Source organism: Ovis canadensis, chromosome 1, assembly GCF_042477335.2.
Source record: "Ovis canadensis isolate MfBH-ARS-UI-01 breed Bighorn chromosome 1, ARS-UI_OviCan_v2, whole genome shotgun sequence".
NCBI classification, from domain to species: Eukaryota; Metazoa; Chordata; class Mammalia; order Artiodactyla; family Bovidae; genus Ovis; species Ovis canadensis.
Genome location: NC_091245.1, coordinates 232,303,125 through 232,321,318, shown reverse-complemented (window position 1 = coordinate 232,321,318; position 18,194 = coordinate 232,303,125). Strand labels below are relative to the sequence as shown.

Below are 18,194 nucleotides of genomic sequence, written 5' to 3'. Positions count from 1 at the left end.
CTCCTGCCCTCAGTCTTTGCCAGCATCAGAGTCTTTTCCAATGAGTTAGGTCTTCATATCAGGTGGCCAAAGTATTGATTGAAGCTTCAGCTTCAGCATCAGTCCTTCCAATGAATATTCAGGGTTGATTTCCCTTAGATTTGACTGATTTGATCTTCTGGCTGCACAAGAGTCTCTCAAGAGTTTTTCCCAGCACCACAGTTCAAATTGGTCTAAATATTCTAATTAAAATGCAGAATTTTTTCAGGTATATAGACTAAGAGGTAAAAGTAATAGAAAAATATATACCAGGCTAAAATTTAACATTTTTAAGATGGTCCCTCTCTTCAAATGGCTATGTAGATTCAATGCAATCCCATGGTAAAATCTTAGCAGGGACTTTTTTTCTTTTGTAGAAACTAATAAAGCAGGGACTTTTTCTTTTTTTTTTTTTTTTAGAAACTAATAAACTTTTTTTTTTTTTTTTTTTGAAACTGGGGATGCAAAAGAGCTAGAAGAACCAAAACTACTTGAAAAAGAAGTTGGAGGAGTTAGTCTTCCTGATTTCAAGAGTTAATATAAAGCTGTAGTAATAAATAAAGACAATGTGGTATTAGTACCAGTATTGACAAATAGATCAGTGGAACAGCATAGACAGTCTAGAAATAGACTCATTTCTGTGGATAAATATATCCAATTGATTTTTAACAAATATTCAAAGGCAAAAACCCTACAGAAAAATGACAGGGTTCTCAGTGTATATGTTGCACCATATACAAATTTAGCAAAATGTATTTCATAGAGCTAAATGTAATCAGAAACTATAAAACTTCTAAGAACATACATAGGGCAAAGCTTTGTGAATTGAGGTTACATAAAGATTTCTTAGATATAACACCACAGAAACATCATTTATAAAAGAAAGAATTGATGAATTGGACTTTATCCATTTTAGGGAATTCTGTTCTTCAAAAGAATCTCTTTTGATAATGAAAAGCAAGTCCCTCAATAGGGGAGGGGCTTTATAAGTATAAATATATAATTCCCTGTGAGTGTATGCAATTCGCAAACCTTGTATATGAAAAATTACTGTCATTATTATTAAGAACTCTGAAAACTCAATAATAAGAAAGCAGTTTAATAAATCGACAAAAGATTTGACCATCTATTTTACCATCTAATATATGTATGTAGATAATAAACATGCGCATGGCAAGATGCTCAGCACCAATAATCATTGGGAAAATATAGATTAAAACTTAGTGTAAGTTATACTAAGTCATGACTAGGATATGGAGCAAGAAACTCTTATACCATGCTAGCAGGAATGTGAAACTACTTTGAAAACAGTTTGGTATTTTCTTAAAATGTTAAACATATGTTTACCATATAACTCAACCATTCCAATCCTAGATATTTACCCAAGAGGTATGAAAACATGTATTTATACCGAGACTTTCACCTGAATGTTTATACTATGTTTTATAATAGTCAAAAATTGTATGTCCGCAAGTGAATGCAGAAAGAATTTGTAGTGTTTATTTACAATGGAATACTATCCAGTAGGGAAAAGGAATGCATGTCAGCATACACAATGGCTTGGATGAATTTCAAAATAATTATGCTGAATTTAAAACCTAGACATAAAAGAGTATATATCATATGATTCTGTCTGTATAACATATAGAAAATGCAAAGTAATGTATAATGATAGAAATCAGATCATTGGTTGCCTGGGAACTGGGAAGTGGAATAGAGGCACAGAGGGGCATGGAAGAATTAGAGAAGGATGTGGAAAATTTTTGAGTAATGGATATGCTGATTATCTTAATAGTAATGATGCCTGCGTGGCTATATACATATGTCAAAACCTATAAAACTGGGCACTTTAGATGGTGTAATATATTATAGTTTTATTATACCTTGATAAAATGTTAGTTACCCAGTTGTGTCCAGCTCTTTGCAGTCCCATGGACAGTAGCCCATCAGGCTCCTCTGTCCATGAAACTCTCCAGGCAAGAATATTGGAGTGGGTTGCCGTTTCCTTCTCCAGGGGATCTTCCCAACCCAGGGATCCAATCCAGGTCTCCTGTATTACAGGCAGATTCTTTACTGTCTGAGTCATTAGGGAAGTCGCTGTCTGAAATCTTTAAGAAAATATAGAAATAACACACAGTGTAGACATTTAGTAAATTTGTAGTTTAAATTGTTATTATTTTTATTATTTTCCTCATTATGCTGTAAGATCTTTGAAATTTGAAATGATATTGGAGTAATGTCAGCTTCATGGCATGAAATGAGACATTACCTTTGTCTTTGCCCTTCAGTATTCAACTAGTAAAACATATATTACTCAGTAAAGTTGACTCTGCCCAGCATAATAGAATGCCAGAGAATTCTACATATATCTGTACATCTAAATAGGAGTCAGTGGTCTGGAACACACGGAGATAGAATTGAGGAAACAGCAGAGGGGGCTGCCTGTGATTATGGCCCTCCAGTCTCAGCAGCTGTACCCCAAGGTCCATGGAACGAAGTAGCAGTAGAGGAGGTGGCACACATGACTTTGACTTCCTGGCTGCAGCAGGAAAGATGGCACACAGGGCAGCTGTGGCCACAGGTAACTGGGCTGCAGAACAGTGGGGCCAGAGTCACCACTTCCCTCCCCACCTGAAGCAACAGAACTGCATGCCTAACAACAACAGACATGGCAGAGGTGTCCATGCAACCCTGACTCCTCTTCTACCCTCACCCTCCATGGTGGCAGAGCTTGGGACTCAGGATATCATGGGCATGGCAGAAGGGCCCACGATTCCAGTGCTCTAAGGGGTGACCTAGCAGCAGCAGGGCACCAGTGACCTTCAAGGCACAGTGATAAGGAAGGCACAGAGTGATGCCTCTAACAGAGGTAGTAGAGATGGAAAGTGCTGGCTCTCAAATATAATCAGAGGCGGCTCATGTGTGATTTGTGTAGTATAGCATCATTTATTGGAAAACAAATAAAGGCCTCTAATTTCTAACCTGTTGAATGGTTAGAATGAAGTAGAAAGGTGTTTGCTTCTTTAAATGCACCAGAAGAACAACTCATCGAGCACCATGAAGAACAGCTTATCAAGCAAGAAGACTATACCAAAAAAAGAAAATGACAGTTCTCTAGAAACCAAACATAAAGTCATGGAATACTGCAATCTAACTGATAGAGTATTCAAAATATCTGTTATGAAGAAGCTCAATGAACTACAAGGAAAGTTAGAAGGCAGGTTAATAGGCTCAGGGATAAAGCTTGAAACTCTAAAAAAAAGAACCAAACAGAAATTCTGGAGCTGAAAATCTCAATCTACAAGATGAAGAATGCATTAGAAAACATTGGAAGTAAACCAGACCATTTGGAAGAGAGAACACAGAGAATTCTATAAGTAGAAATAGAGAAACAGTATAAGTAGAAGAGGAACAAGAAATAAGATACAAAACAGTTGAAGAAATACTATCAATCAAGCATAGTCTATCTAGCAAAATTATCGTTCAGATATGAAAGAGAAATAGATTTTCTCAGACAAAAAATGCTTAGGGTCTTCATCAGCACTAGACCTTACAATAAATGTCTAAAGTAGCTCTTATACCAGAAATAAGAAAGCAAAAATACCAAAACTTTGAGTGCCATGATAGATAGAATCAGAAAATTATAACCTTGTATCAGAATAGATATTTAAATACTTTATTATACCATGAAGGTTAAAAGGAGGGAAAAAGCATAAAAATAACTGTAACTACTTTGGTAACAAATTCACAACGTGAAAAGAAATAATTTGAGACAAGATACAAAAGGAAAGGAGGAAAAGGATAGAACAGGTATAGATAAATGAACATAAGATGCCATCAGCAGGAAAAGGGCTATTTTACCAAGACATTTTATATAAACTGCATAGTAACCACAAAACATAAATCTAGTGTAGAGACAGAAAACATAAAAACAGAGAAAACCAATGTTTTCTATGATGTTTTTCTAAAAACATCATAGAAAACCACTAAACTAAAATGGTAGGCAGAAACACAGGGGGAAAGAAACAATGTAAATACAGAACGAGAAAATAAAAGATATAATGACAGTGCTAAGTTCTCATCATTCAATGACTGATAAATGTAAATGGAACTAACCCATCAAAAAATACAGTGGCTAGACAGATTAAAAAACAAAATTCAACTATATGCTTCCTTTAGGAGATTCACCTCGACTCTCAAGGCAAAAATAAGCTAAAAGTGAAAAACTGAGAGATAATACTCCAAACAAATGGCAGCCAAAAATAAATAAGTATAGCCATACATGTATCAGACAAAATAAGCTTCAAGCCAAAAAATGTAATAAGGGAGACCCAGGTCTCCCACATTGTAGACCAACGCTTTACCATCTGAGCCACCAGGGAAGTTGGGAGATCTGGGTTCAATCCCTGGGTGGGGAAGATTCCCTGGAGGAAGGCATAGCAACCCACTCCAGTATACTTGCCTGGAGAATCCCCATGGACGGAGGAGCTTGGCAGGCTACAGTCCACGGGGTCACAAAGACTTGGACACGACTGAGTGACTAAGCACAGCACAGCACAACATGGGTCCATTGGAATATACAAAACAATTACTAAAGGGAGGAATTGACAATAATGTATTATTCATAGGGGACTTCAACAAAATACTGACATCAATGAATAGATCATCTGGACAGAAAGTCAAAAAGGAAACAACCTTAAATGAAAGTTTGAGCCAGATGGATCTGATAGATTTATGCAGAATTTTCCATTTAAATGCAACAGAAAACAGGTTCTTCTTAGGTAGTCATGGAACTTTCTCAAGGATCGACCATATGTTGGGAAACAAAACAAGTCCCAATAAATTTAAAAAGATTGATATCACATCAAATATCTTTTCTTATCACATCCATGTTGTAGCATATTATAGAATTTCCATCTTTTTAAAAACTGAATAATATTTCACTGTATCTTTATACCACATTTTGCTTCTCCACACATTCAGTGGACACTTGGGTGTTTCAGTTTTAGTTATTATGAATTATGCTTCTATGAACATGAGTGTACAAAGGTCTCTTTAAGACACTGCTTCTAATTTTGGGGGAACAAACTGGTTCTAAATAGGAAAAGGAGTACGTCAAGTCTGTATGTTGTCACCCTGCTTCTTTAACTTATATGCAGAGAACATCATGAGAAACGCTGGGCTGGAAGAAGCACAAGCTGGAATCAAGATTGCCGGGAGAAATATCAATAACCTCAGATATGCAGATGACACCACCTTTATGGCAGAAAGTGAAGAGAAACTAAATAGCCTCTTGATGAAAGTGAAAGAGGAGAGTGAAAAAGTTGGCTTAAAGCTCAACATTCAGAAAACGAAGATCATGGCATCTGGTCCCATCACTTCATGGCAAATAGAAGGGGAAACAGTGGATACACTGTCAGACTTCATTTTGGGGGGCTCCAAAATCGCTGCAGATGATGACTCAGTTCAGTTCAGTTCAGTTTAGTTGCTCAGTCGTGTCCAACTCTTTGCAACCCAATGAATCACAGCACGCCAAGCCTCCCTGTCCATCACTAACTCCCGGAGTTCACTCAGACTCACGTCCATCAAGTCCGTGATGCCATCCAGCCATCTCATCCTCTGTCGTCCCCTTCTCTTCCTGCCCCCAATCCCTCTCAGCATCAGAGTCTTTTCCAATGAGTCAACTCTTTGCATGACGTGGCCAAGGTACTGGAGTTTCAGCTTCAGCATCAGTCCTTCCAAAGAAATACCAGGGCTGATCTCCTTCATAACAGACTGGTTGGATCTCCTTGCAGTCCAAGGGACTCTTGGAGTCTTCTCCAACACCACAGTTCAAAAGCATCAATTCTTCAGTGCTCAGCCTTCTTCACAGTCCAACTCTCACATCCATACATGACCACTGGAAAAACCATAGCCTTGACTAGACGGACCTTTGTTGGCAAAGTAATGTCTCTGCTTTTCAATATGCTCTCTAGGTTGGTCATAACTTTCCTTCCAAGGAGTAAGGGTCTTTTAATTTCATGGCTGCAGTTACCATCTGCAGTGATTTTGGAGCCCCCCAAAATAAAGTCAGCCACTGTTTCTACTGTTTCCCCGTCTATTTCCCATGAAGTGATGGGACCAGATGCCATGATCTTCGTTTTCTGAATGTTGAGCTTTAAGCCAACTTTTTCACTCTCCTCTTTCACTTTCATCAAGAGGCTTTTTAGTTCCTCTTCACTTTCTGCCATAAGGGTGGTATCAACTGCATATCTGAGATTATTGATATTTCTCCCTGCAGTCTTGATTCCAGCTTGTGCTTCTTCCAGCCCACCATTTCTCATGATGTACTCTGCATAGAAGTTAAATAAGCAGGGTGGCAATATACAGCCTTGACGTACTCCTTTTCCTATTGGGAAGCAGTCTGTTGTTCCATGTCCAGTTCTAACTGTTGCTTCCTGACCTGCATCCAGATTTCTCAAGAGGCAGGTCAGGTGGTCTGGTATTCCCATCTCTTTCAGAATTTTCCACAGTTTATTGTGATCCACACAGTCAGAGGCTTTGGCATAGTCAATAAAGCAGAACTAGATGTTTTTCTGAAACTCTCTTGCTTTTTTGATGATCCAGCAGATATTGGCAATTTGATCTCTTGTTCCTCTGCCTTTTCTAAAGCCAGCTTGAACATCTGGAAGTTCACGGTTCATGTATTGCTGAAGTTGGCTTGGAGAATCAGATGGTGATTGCAGCCATGAAATAAAAGACGCTAACTCCTTGGAATGGAAAGTTATGACCAACCTCGATAGCATATTCAAGACCAGAGACATTATACAAAGTTCCGTCTAGTCAAGGCTATGGTTTATCCGGTAGTCATGTATGGATGTGAGAGTTGGACTTTGAAGAAAGCTGAGCGCTGAAGAATTGATGCTTTGGTACTGTGGTGTTGGAGAAGACTCTTGAGAGTCCCTTGGACTGCAAGGAGATCCAACCAGTCCATTTTAAGGGAGATCAGTCCTGGGTGTTCTTTGGAGGGAATGATGCTAAAGCTGAAACTCCAGTACCTTGGCCACCTCATGTGAAGAGTTGACTCACTGGAAAAGACTCTGATGCTGGGAGGGATTGGGGGCAGGAAGAGAAGGGGATGACAGAGGATGAGATGGCTGGATGGCATCACCGACTCGATGGACATGAGTTTGAGTGAACTCCGGGAGTTGGTGATGGACAGGGAGGCCTGGCGTGCTGCAGTTCATTGGGTCGCAAAGAGTCGGACACGACTGAGCGACTGAACTGAACTGAACTATACCCAGATTTGGAATTTCTGGATCACATGGTAATTCTGTGTTTCAGTTTTTGGAGGTATTGCATTATTGATTTCTATAACACTGTACTGTTTTACACAACACTGTACTGTTTTAATTCCTGTCAACAGTACACAAGGGTTCCAGTTTCTCCACCCTCTTACCAACACTTATGCTGTGGGCAAGCAGCTTCAGGAACATATGCACTGCTGTTAGCCACGTGGCTAGCATTGACAGATGGATAGTTGCTACTCTGCTTATAGCTGAATTTTTTTTAAAACAGAAAATTTATTATTAATTATTTTTAGGTCACACTATGTGGCATGCAGTATCTTAGTTCCCTGACCAGAGATCAGACCATGCCCCTTGCGCTGAGAGGGGGAAGTTTTAACCACTGAACCACCAGGGAAGTCCCTAATAGCTGAAATTGACAGAAATTAACTGCAATATACTTTCTTCCCCTGGTAGTTGCCAGCTTTCAACAGAATCTAGAATTCCAAAAGAGTTATGTCTGAAAGATTCTGCCAGTGTCATTATTGTCTAGATGGGGGAGATAGATTCTTGATGCTTCCTACTCTGCCATCTTCCAGTATCCTCACTGTATATATTTTTTGTATAAAATGAGCACATGATAAGATAAAATTGAGAGTAATAGCTGAAAACCATATAATGCAGTCCTAATTTTGATTTTGTGATTTCTTTCTAAGCTTGAGTTCTCTCTTTGCTTGGCAAGTTTTCCCAGACTTTATACTTCTCTGTCATTAACAACCCCAAGACTGTGGTTGGCAGCTGGAATGGCTATAGTTTCATCAACTCGCAGAATTTCCATCGTGCTGGCCAGTGGTTAGGAAGCTAAAAATGAATAGAAGTGAGAAGAGTGAGCAAATAGTTTAAATGGTTTTTGTTAAGGTTATTCTTCTTTTTACTTCTCTCTCTCTCTCTCTCTTTTTTTTTTTTTTATGGTCATGGCTCAAAGAATTGTGCTGGTTTGGAATGTTAGCTTTGGCAGTATTTTGAGAATCTAGACATGCAGTCAATTTGTAAGGAACTCAAGGAATTGGACTAAATAACAGTAAACCCAAAGTTGAAGGAAACAATCTAAACCTTGAGGATGTTCACCTCCATAATCATCAAGAGACGGACCTATCTTTTGGTTTCATCTTAGGAACTTTTGTTTCTTCCTAAGAAAGTGAGTGCTCTTGTCTAAAACTTGGGTTTACAGATGGAGTTATGTAGGTATACTTGGCTACCAAAGGAAAGGGAGAGAGCAGGGCAGTTCTGTATAATCCATGGCAATAAAAGACTTTTAACTCCCTTCCTCCTGAAAAAGGACCTCTATTAGTTTAGAATATGATATATATGATATGAAAACTTACAGTAAAAACTTACACTACTCTTACTATTCCGTAAATGTCAATTCTAATATTTATTTTTTAAAGGAACACATTTATATTCTCTATATTTCAATTTTGGTAATATTTATTTTTCAAACTATGTATTATTCATTTTGATTTAAGGAATATTATCTTTCAACAGGATACAATTTTTTCTCTGTAAATTTGCTTCATGCAATATAATTTTGACATTGTGTTCTTAAATTTGTCTTCATTTTATACTTCTTATAATGAGAAACTGCTGTATTCCAAATGTTTGTATTTGATTCTAGTTTCTTACTTACTTAGGACTTCCCAAGAGTCAGGTCATGTGGTCTGGTATTCCCATCTCTTACAGAATTTTACACAGTTTATTGTGATCCACACAGTCAAAGGCTTTGGCATAGTCAATAAAGCAGAAATAGATATTTTTCTGGAACTCTCTGGCTTTTTCAATGATCCAAAGGATGTTGTCAATTTGATCTCTGGTTCCTCTGCCTTTTCTAAAACCAGCTTGAACATCTGGAATTTCACAGTTCACGTATTGCTGAAGCCTGGCTTGGAGAATTTTGAGCATACTTTACTAGCGTGTGAGATGAGTGCAATTGTGCGGTAGTTTGAGCATTCTTTGGCATTGCCTTTCTTTGGAATTGGAATGAAAACTGACCTTTTGCAGTCCTGTGGCCACTGCTAAGTTTTCCAAATTTGCTGGCATATTGAGTGCAACACTTTCACAGCATCATCTTTCAGATTGCTGGGAGAAATATCAATAACCTCAGATATGCAGGTGACACTACCCTTATGGCAGAAAGTGAAGAGGAACTAAAAAACCTCTTGACGAAAGTGAAAGTGGAGACTGAAAAAGTTGGCTTAAAGCTCAACATTCAGAAAACTAAGATCATGGCATCTGGTCCCATCACTTCATGGCAAATAGATGGGAAAACAGTGGAAACAGTGTGAGGCTTTATTTTGGGGGGCTCCAAATCACTGCAGATGGTGACTGCAGCCATGAAATTAAAAGACACTTACTCCTTGGAAGGAAAGTTATGACCAACCTAGAGAGCATATTGAAAAGCAGAGACATTACTTTGCCAACAAAGGTCCATCTAGTCAAGGCTATGGTTTTTCCAGTGGTCATGTATGGATGTGAGAGTTGGACTGTAAAGAAGGCTGAGCACTGAAGAATTGATGCTTTTGAACTGTGGTGTTGGAGAAGACTCCTGAGAGTCCCTTGGACTGCAAGGAGATCCAACCAGTCCATTCCAAATATGATCAGTTCTGGGTGCTCTTTGGAAGGAATGATGCTAAAGCTGAAACTTCAGTACTTTGGCCACGTCATGTGAAGAGTTGACTCATTGGAAAAGACTCTGATGCTGGGAGGGATTGGGGGCAGGAGGAAAAGGGCACGACAGAGGATGAGATGGCTGGATGGCATCACTGACTCGATGGACGTGAGTTTAAGTGAACTCCGGGTGTTGGTGATGGACAGGGAGGCCTGACTTGCTGCGATTCATGGGGTCGCAAAGATTCGGACATGACTGAGCGACTGAACTGAACTGAACTGAGGTGGTTTCCCAGGTAGCTCAGTTGGTAAAGAATCCACCTGCAATGCACGAGACTCTGGCTGAATCCCTGGGTTGGGAAGATCCCCTGGAGAAGGGAAAGGCTACCCAGTCCAGTATTCTGGCCAGGAGAATTCCATAGACTATACAGTCCATGGGGTCACGAAGAGTCGGACTTTCACTTTCAGGGGGCTCTAGTGGTAAACAGTCTGCCTTCCAGTATAGGAGACGTAAGAGATGCAGGGTTGATCCCTGGGTTGGGAAGATCCACTGGAGGAGGGCATGGAAACACACTCCCGTATTAGTGCCTGGAGTATCCCATGGACAGAGTAGTCTGGCAGGAAACTTTCTTTTCTAGCTCTGAATAACAATAGTACCATTCACCAATTTTAGATAAACAAAATATTACCAAAATTAAATTATAAAGACTGGAAAAAAAAGTCTATCCTTATTCTTTTCTATGTGAAATTAATTGCTTTGACTTGATGAATATCCTAGTAATTAGAAGAATCCTGAGATCTGGAGTCAGTAGGTCTTCATTTCAATCTGTCATTTACTAGTAAAAGCAAGTTAGTAAACAACTCTTATTCCCTGGTTTTCTTTATCTTTGAAATATTAATTCTGTATTATAGATTGTTAAAGAAATTAATAAATACAAATATGTTTTAACAAGTGTTTTGCCTTGAGCATCAACCATCAAGACTCTTTACGGATGATAATCACCATGTTTTTAAGAGAGTAGTCTTAAGTAGGGGAGAGGGAGAGCTGCTATGGAGTGGAATTTTGTGGGTTCAGAGACTTTAACAATATTGTTAATATTTTATTGGATGTTGGTTCTCATCACTTTATATATTTGTCTGAAATATTTATTTGTTAGTCTCTCCTTATGAAAAACCTATAATTTTTCCATGAAATAAACCTTAACCAATACAGGGTCTCGCCTTTTTCTATCAAAGGTCACTGGTTACCAGGATACTCTGAAATGTATACTTCGTAATTCTGTGACCTGCTAGTCAGAACATCATTTCCTTCTTGCCATTCTAGTTATTTCATGATGCACAAAGTATCTTGTTTCTACCGTGTCTGTTAAGTAGATGGCAGAGGTCACAGACTGTTTGTGGATTGAATCTGGTTCTGAGAAGAACTGTTTGTTCCATGCACTATTTGTCTTTTAGGTGACTTAAAGTCTCAGGAAAAATCAAGAAATTTTATGACCCTAGACTTACATTTCTGCCTAACAGCGAGTTGTTGCTGAGTTCCAGCAGCTTTGTTTAGCTGGGCCATGGGCTCCACAGTTCTGCACATTTACTCTGTTCCCTCAAAGTGATATGAGACGTTGTGAAATTGTTGTCATCATTATAAATGTTTGTGTTAATTGCTTGACTCATATAGGCAGTTTCCTTTATAACTGTTGCAGAGATCATATTCAGTAGATATGTTTTGTAACTTCATAAAACACACTTACATGTCTTTTTTTCTACAGACATATATATAAAATATCCTTTTTGTTTGTCAGCTCCTTCTCTCATTTTCAATCAGTCCTTTCATGTTGCCAGTTAAATTTTTCTCAAATCTAGTTTTTCTTGTCCAACCTTACTACTCCTGCACCACCCCAGGCCCTCATCATCTCTCACCTGCATTTCTTTAATTGCTCCCTAACTGAACTCCTTGCCTTCTGTTTTGTTCTTTTCAGTTCATCCTCAAATATATTGCTAGAGTGATGTATCAGAGTGCAGATCTCATCTCATCACCCCACTGTTTCAAATTCTCCCAAGTCTATCCATCTTATATGGCAGAAGTCAACAGATTTTTCCTTGGAGATCTAGGTAGTAAATATTTTAGACTTTGCTGGCCATAAGTTTCCTACCACAAACAATTGACTCTGCTGCCGTTGAGTTGAGCACGAAAGCAACTATAGACAATACATAAACAAATGAGCATGTCTGTGTTTCAGTAAAAGTTGTTTACAAAATCAGGTTTAGACCATAATTTGCTCCCTCTCCCATGATATAAAAGGTTATCCCTGTCTTCTTTCCTGATGCATCTACCACTTTCCCATCATTTGTCTTATAGTTTATTCAGAAGCACCATTCAAATTCTAACACCTTTCTGAGCATAACATCTCCTTTCTATATCCAGTTATATAATTATTTTCAGGCTGTTTTTCCACAAATTGCAAAACATTCAAATATATCTTGGAAAATATTAATTCTCAAATGATGGTATCCTATATAAACGTGAAATTATTCAGAAACTTATTGTAAGTCTTAAGTATTTCAGTTTTTAACAGATCTTTCATAAAAATCATAAGCTTGATACAATCCATGTGATAGTTTGCATACCATCAATATATATTATCCGAAAATCTCAGAATAAGGTCACTGGTAGGAAAGTATTTTCAATATTATCATCTGTATTGAATCAAAGTTCATTGAGAGAATAATTTTAAGAACATTAATGGGAACTGATAGCAGTAATTCACATTGTTTCTTACCTTTATCACAATTACTCCTTTCAAATACTGTGCAGAAAGCAGGAAATATTTGGTTTTAGGATATGATATTTACCTAAGGTATTGGACTTTAAGTTGATATTTATATAGGTCATTTTGCATGTTTCCATATGTAAAGAAATAACACAATTTGAGAGTATGTTGTTAAATGTGTTGATTTTGCCTCATTATTAAATTGCCTTTCTTTTGCCTTTTGCTGACTGTACAAGTTGGGTAGTAGATAAAACCTGTTCCAGTAAAAAAAAAAAAAAAAAAAAAAGAACTTCATTTTTCACACTTTTTATTATTATTTAAAGTAATAATCTTCATAATAATGAAAAGTGTGATTCGATTACTAGAGTGAGAAAGTAGATTGGTAGAGCTGCTGTGATGGAATTTTGTTAAGATGTGGGTTGATATTAATACTGATTATTGTCACGGTCTTTGTAGACTGGGACCTGGGGACTGGAGTTGATGAGAAGAGGAACGCAGGGGACCTAAGTCTTGAATGAAACAAGGGTGCTTTATTTGCAGAAACACACATTTATATATCTTCATACAAGGCAGCTTTAGGCAGTAAAAAAAATTGAGCAAAAACAAAGCCAAGCAAATAACAATCTTTAAAGGGCCAGAAAGCATTCCATATCCTGAGTAAGAGGGGCATAACTGAATAGATTACCTGTAGGTAAAAGGTCACTGAGGGGAGTCACTAAAAGGAATCCAAGCAGGTGCCCTTTCTCATGATCTCAGTCCTGAGAACTGCATGCAGCTCTGCTCATTCCTGTTTTCCAGGAACTGATAAGGAATAGAGAGTCCTAGAGAAACTGCACACAAAAGAAGAGAATAACATATTGGATCCCTTAAAGTTGAACGTCCCCTGACAGATTATGATAAAGTTCACTAAATTTTCTGATACTCACATAATAATACATTAATTTAAAGCTCTGTTAAAACTGACTTATATATGTTTTTTATGGTTTCTTTTTAGCCACCAGCTGAACAGGCCAAAGCAAGACTGCAATTGGTTTTAGAAGCTGCTGGTAAGTGTAAATAATTAATTATATTTGAATGAAAAAATGTGAAATAAGTCCTAGCATTCTTACAGGTGGATCAAAGAGCAAACTACCTATTTTCATATAGCCTCACAATTTATGACATCTATGTATGGCCATGTGTGCGTGCATGCTTAGTCGCTTCAGTCGTGTCTGATTCTTTGCAGCCGTGAGGACTGTAGTCTGCCAGGCTTCTCTGTCCTTAGGATTTTCCAGGCATGAATACTGGAGTGAGTTGTCATGTCCTCTTCCAGGGGATCTTCCTGACCCAGGGATCAAACCTGTGTATCCTGTGTCTTCTCAATTGCAAGCAGATTCTTTTACCACTGTGCCACTGGGGAAGTCCCATGTGTGGTCATATTTTACCCTCAAATATATATTGCTACAGTGTAATGGTTCTTTATGTCCTTATTTATAATATTGCTACAATTTTAGTTTTAATTTTGATGAGATCTAGTTTATTGATTTTTGTTTTTTATGGACTATTCTTTTAGTGGCATGTTTAAGAAAAATTTTATACTTTTACATTTTAGATTTGAGAATGTAATCTGTTTTGATTTAATTGTTGTATAAAGTGAGATTTAGATCAAGGTTTAATTCTAAAGGAATTGAGATAAATGTCATTTAATAATCCTCCAGTTCAGTTCAGTTCAGTTACTTAGTTGTGTCCGACTCTTTGCAATTCCATGGACTGCAGCACGCCAGGTTTCCCTGTCCATCACCAACTCCCAGAGAGTGCTCAAACTCATGTCTATCTAGTCGGTGATGCCATCCAGTTGTCTCATCCTCTGTCGTCCCCTTCTCCTCCTGCCTTCGATCTTTCCCAGCATCAGGATCTTTTCCAGTGAGTCAGTTCTTCACATCAGATGGCTAAAGTATTAGCATTTCAGCTTCAGCATGAGTCCTTCCAATGAATATTCAGGACTGATTTCCTTTAGGATTGATTGGTTGGATCTCCTTGCAGTCCAAGGGACTCTCAAGAGTCTTCTCCAACACCACAGTTCAAAAGCATCAATTCTTCAGCGCTCAGCTTTCTTTATTGTCCAATTCTCACATCCATACATGACTACAGGATAAACCATAGCTTTGACTAGATGGACCTTTGTTGGCAAAGTAATGTCTCTTCTTTTTAATATGCTGTCTAGGTTGGTCAGAGCTTTCCTTCCAAGGAGCAAGCACCTTTTCATTTCACAGCTGAAGTCACTATCTGTGGTGATTTTGGAGACCAAATGGTCAATACCGAAATCACATTGATTATATTCTTTGCAGCCAAAGATGGAGAAACTCTATACAGTCAGCAAAAACAAGACCAGAAGCTGACTGTGGCTCAGATCATGAATTCCTTATTGCAAAATTCAGGCTTAAATTGAAGAAAGTAGGGAAAACCACTAGGTCAAATCCCTTACAATTATACAGTGGAAGTGACTGACAGATTCAAGGGAAAAAATCTGATAGAGTCCCTGAAGGACTATGGACGGAGGTTTGTGACATTGAACAGGAGGCAGTGATCAAGACCATCCCCAAGAAAAAGAAATGCAAAAGAGGAAAAATGGTTGTCTGAGGAGGCCTTACAAATAGCTGAGAGAAGAGAAACAAAAGGCAAAGGAGAAAAGGAAAGCTATACCCATCTGAATGTACAGTTCCAGAAAATAACAAGAAAAGATAAGGAAAGCCTTCCTCAGTGCCCAATGTGAAAAAATAGAGGAAAAGGATAGAATAGGAAAGACCAGAGACATCTTTAAGAATATTAGAGATACCAAGGAAACATTTCATGTGAAGATGGGCACAATAAAGGATAGAAATGGTATGAACCTAACAGAAGCAGAAGATATTAAGAAGAGGTGGCAAGAATACACTGAAGAGCTATACAAAAAAGATCTTCATGACCCAGATAACTACAGTGGTGTGATCACTCACCTAGAGCCAGACATCCTAGAATGCAAAGTCAAGTGGGCCTTAGGAAGCATCACTATGAACAAAGCTAGTGGAGTTGATGGAATTCCAGTTGAGCTACTTCAAATCCTGAAAGATGATGCTGTGAAAGTGCTGCACTCAATATGCCAGCAAATTGGGAAAACTCAGCAGTGGCCATAGGATGGGAAAAGTCAGCCTTCATTCCAATTCCAAAGAAATGCAATGCCAAAGAATGCTCAAACTACCACACAATTGTACTCATCTCACAGGCTAGCCAAGTAATGCTCAAAATTCTCTAGGCGAGGCTTCAATAGTACATGAACCAAACACTTCCAGATGTTCAAGCTGAATTTAGAAAAGGCAGAGGAACCAGAGATCAAATTGCCAACATCTGTTGGATCATCAAAAAAGCAAGAGAGTTCCAGAAAAACATCTATTTCTGCTTTATTGACTATGCCAAAGCCTTTGTGTGGATCACAATAAACTGTGGAAAATTCTGAAAGAGATGGGAATACCAGACCACCTGACTTGCCTCTTGAGAAACCTGTATACAGGTCAGGAATCCAACCAGAATTGAAAGAGACACGTGTACCCCAGTGTTCATTGCAGCACTGTTTATAATAGCCAGGACATGGGAGCAACCTAGATGTCTATCAGCAGAAGAATGGATAAGAAAGCTGTGGTACATATATACAATGGAGTATTACTCAGCCGTTAAAAAGAATACATTTGAATCAGTTCTAATGAGGTGGATGAAAGTGGAGCCGATTATATAGAGTGAAGTAAGCTAGAAAGAAAAACACCAATACAGTATACTAATGCATATATATGGAATTTAGAAAGATGGTAATGATAACCCTGTATGTGAGACAGCAAAAAAGACACAGATGTATAGTAGTCTTTTAGACTCTGTGGGAGAGGGCGAGGGTGGGATGATTTGGAAGAATGGCATTGAAACATGTATAATATCATATAAGAAACGAATCACCAGTCTAGGTTCGATACAGGGTGCAGGATGCTTGGGGCTTGTGCACTGGGATGACCTGGAGGGATGGGGTGAGGCGGGAGGTGGGAGGGGGGTTCGGGATTGGGAACACATGTACACCCTTGGAAGATTCATGTTGATGTTTGGCAAAACCAATACAATATTGTAAAGTTAAAAAATAATAATAATAATAAAAAAGCAAGAGTTCCAGAAAAACATCTACTTCTGCTTTATTGACTACACCAAAAACTTTGAGCGTGTAGATCACAATAAACTGTGGAAAATTCTTAAAGAGATGGGAATACCAGACCGCCTTACCCACCTCCTGAGGAATCTGTGTGCACGTCAAGAAGCAACAGTTAGAACCAGACATAAAACAACAGACTGGTTCCAAATTGGGAAAGGAGTACGTCAAGGCTGTATATTGTCACCCTACTTATTTGACTTATATGCAGAGTGCATCATGCAAAATGCCGGGCTGGATGAAGCACAAGCCAGGAGAAGTATCAATGACATCAGATATGCAGACGACACCACTGTTATGGCAGAAGGCAAAGAGGAACTAAAGAGCCTCTTGATGAAAGTGAAGGAGGAGTGTGAAAAAGCTGGCTTAAAATTCAACATTCAAAAAACTAAAATCATGGTATCTGGTCCTGTCACTTCATGGCAAACGATGGGGAAATGATGGAAACTATGACAAACTTTATTTTCTTGGGTTCTGAAATCCTCCAGTTACATTGGACTAGCTCATTGGACTAGCCTGGATACCATCTAATCTGAACATCTTGTGTGTTTTAGTATCTCAGTTGCACAATAATTTGATTTTAGATTACTTTGATTTTACAATACACAGATTCATGTAGACACTAAATACTTCACCTTTTTAAAGATAAAAAGATTCATGTTATCTTTTGCAGGTACTGATAGATTAATTTGTAGTCTTAATGTGCTCTTTAAAAAAATGTTACATTTAAATAATAAGTTGTTAAGATCAAGAGTGAGATAAGGTTAGAATAATATAACTAAAGTAGTATATATATATTTTTTTCATATTTCTTAAAGTTTTTTACTTTTTATACATCTATAGAGTTCATAGTCTCCAAATGGAAATGAGAATTCTGTTTTAACGTCAAAAGTAATTTCAGACTAACAAATGATAGTAGTTATATTTTCATCATTCATTGAGAAAATACATATGTGCATATTAATTCAAAGATTTCTTGCATTAGCTCCTTGTATTCTCAGCTAAAGTGTCCACTGTCTAAAATTTGGGAACGCCAGTATAAATGATATACTGACTTCATAAATCACTAATTGAAGTAATTTACCATGTAAAAATGAATATTTAGACTATGAATTTCTATACCACTTCATATTATTTGAAAAATCACTTATTTTTATGTATTGATCTTACTCATTTTATCTTTTATTATATAGAAAACATGATACATTAAAATTTTGCAATTTAAAAAATACAAAAAACATTATTAGTTTTTTAAACTTTGACTCATATATATACTATAGG

The 18,194-nt window shown here is 37.8% G+C and overlaps 1 protein-coding gene across 8 annotated transcripts in view; it reads left to right on the top strand.

Moving 5' to 3' along the window:
• The window catches only part of RSRC1 (arginine and serine rich coiled-coil 1), a 450,301-nt gene that overhangs the window by 238,837 nt on the left and 193,270 nt on the right, over nt 1-18,194 (top strand). For all 8 annotated transcript variants that reach the window (XM_069561621.1, XM_070289404.1, XM_070289410.1 and 5 more), the window contains one exon: nt 13,707-13,758. In XM_069561621.1, coding sequence (XP_069417722.1) covers nt 13,707-13,758 — 52 coding nt within the window. The remainder of the gene's footprint in view (nt 1-13,706; nt 13,759-18,194) is intronic.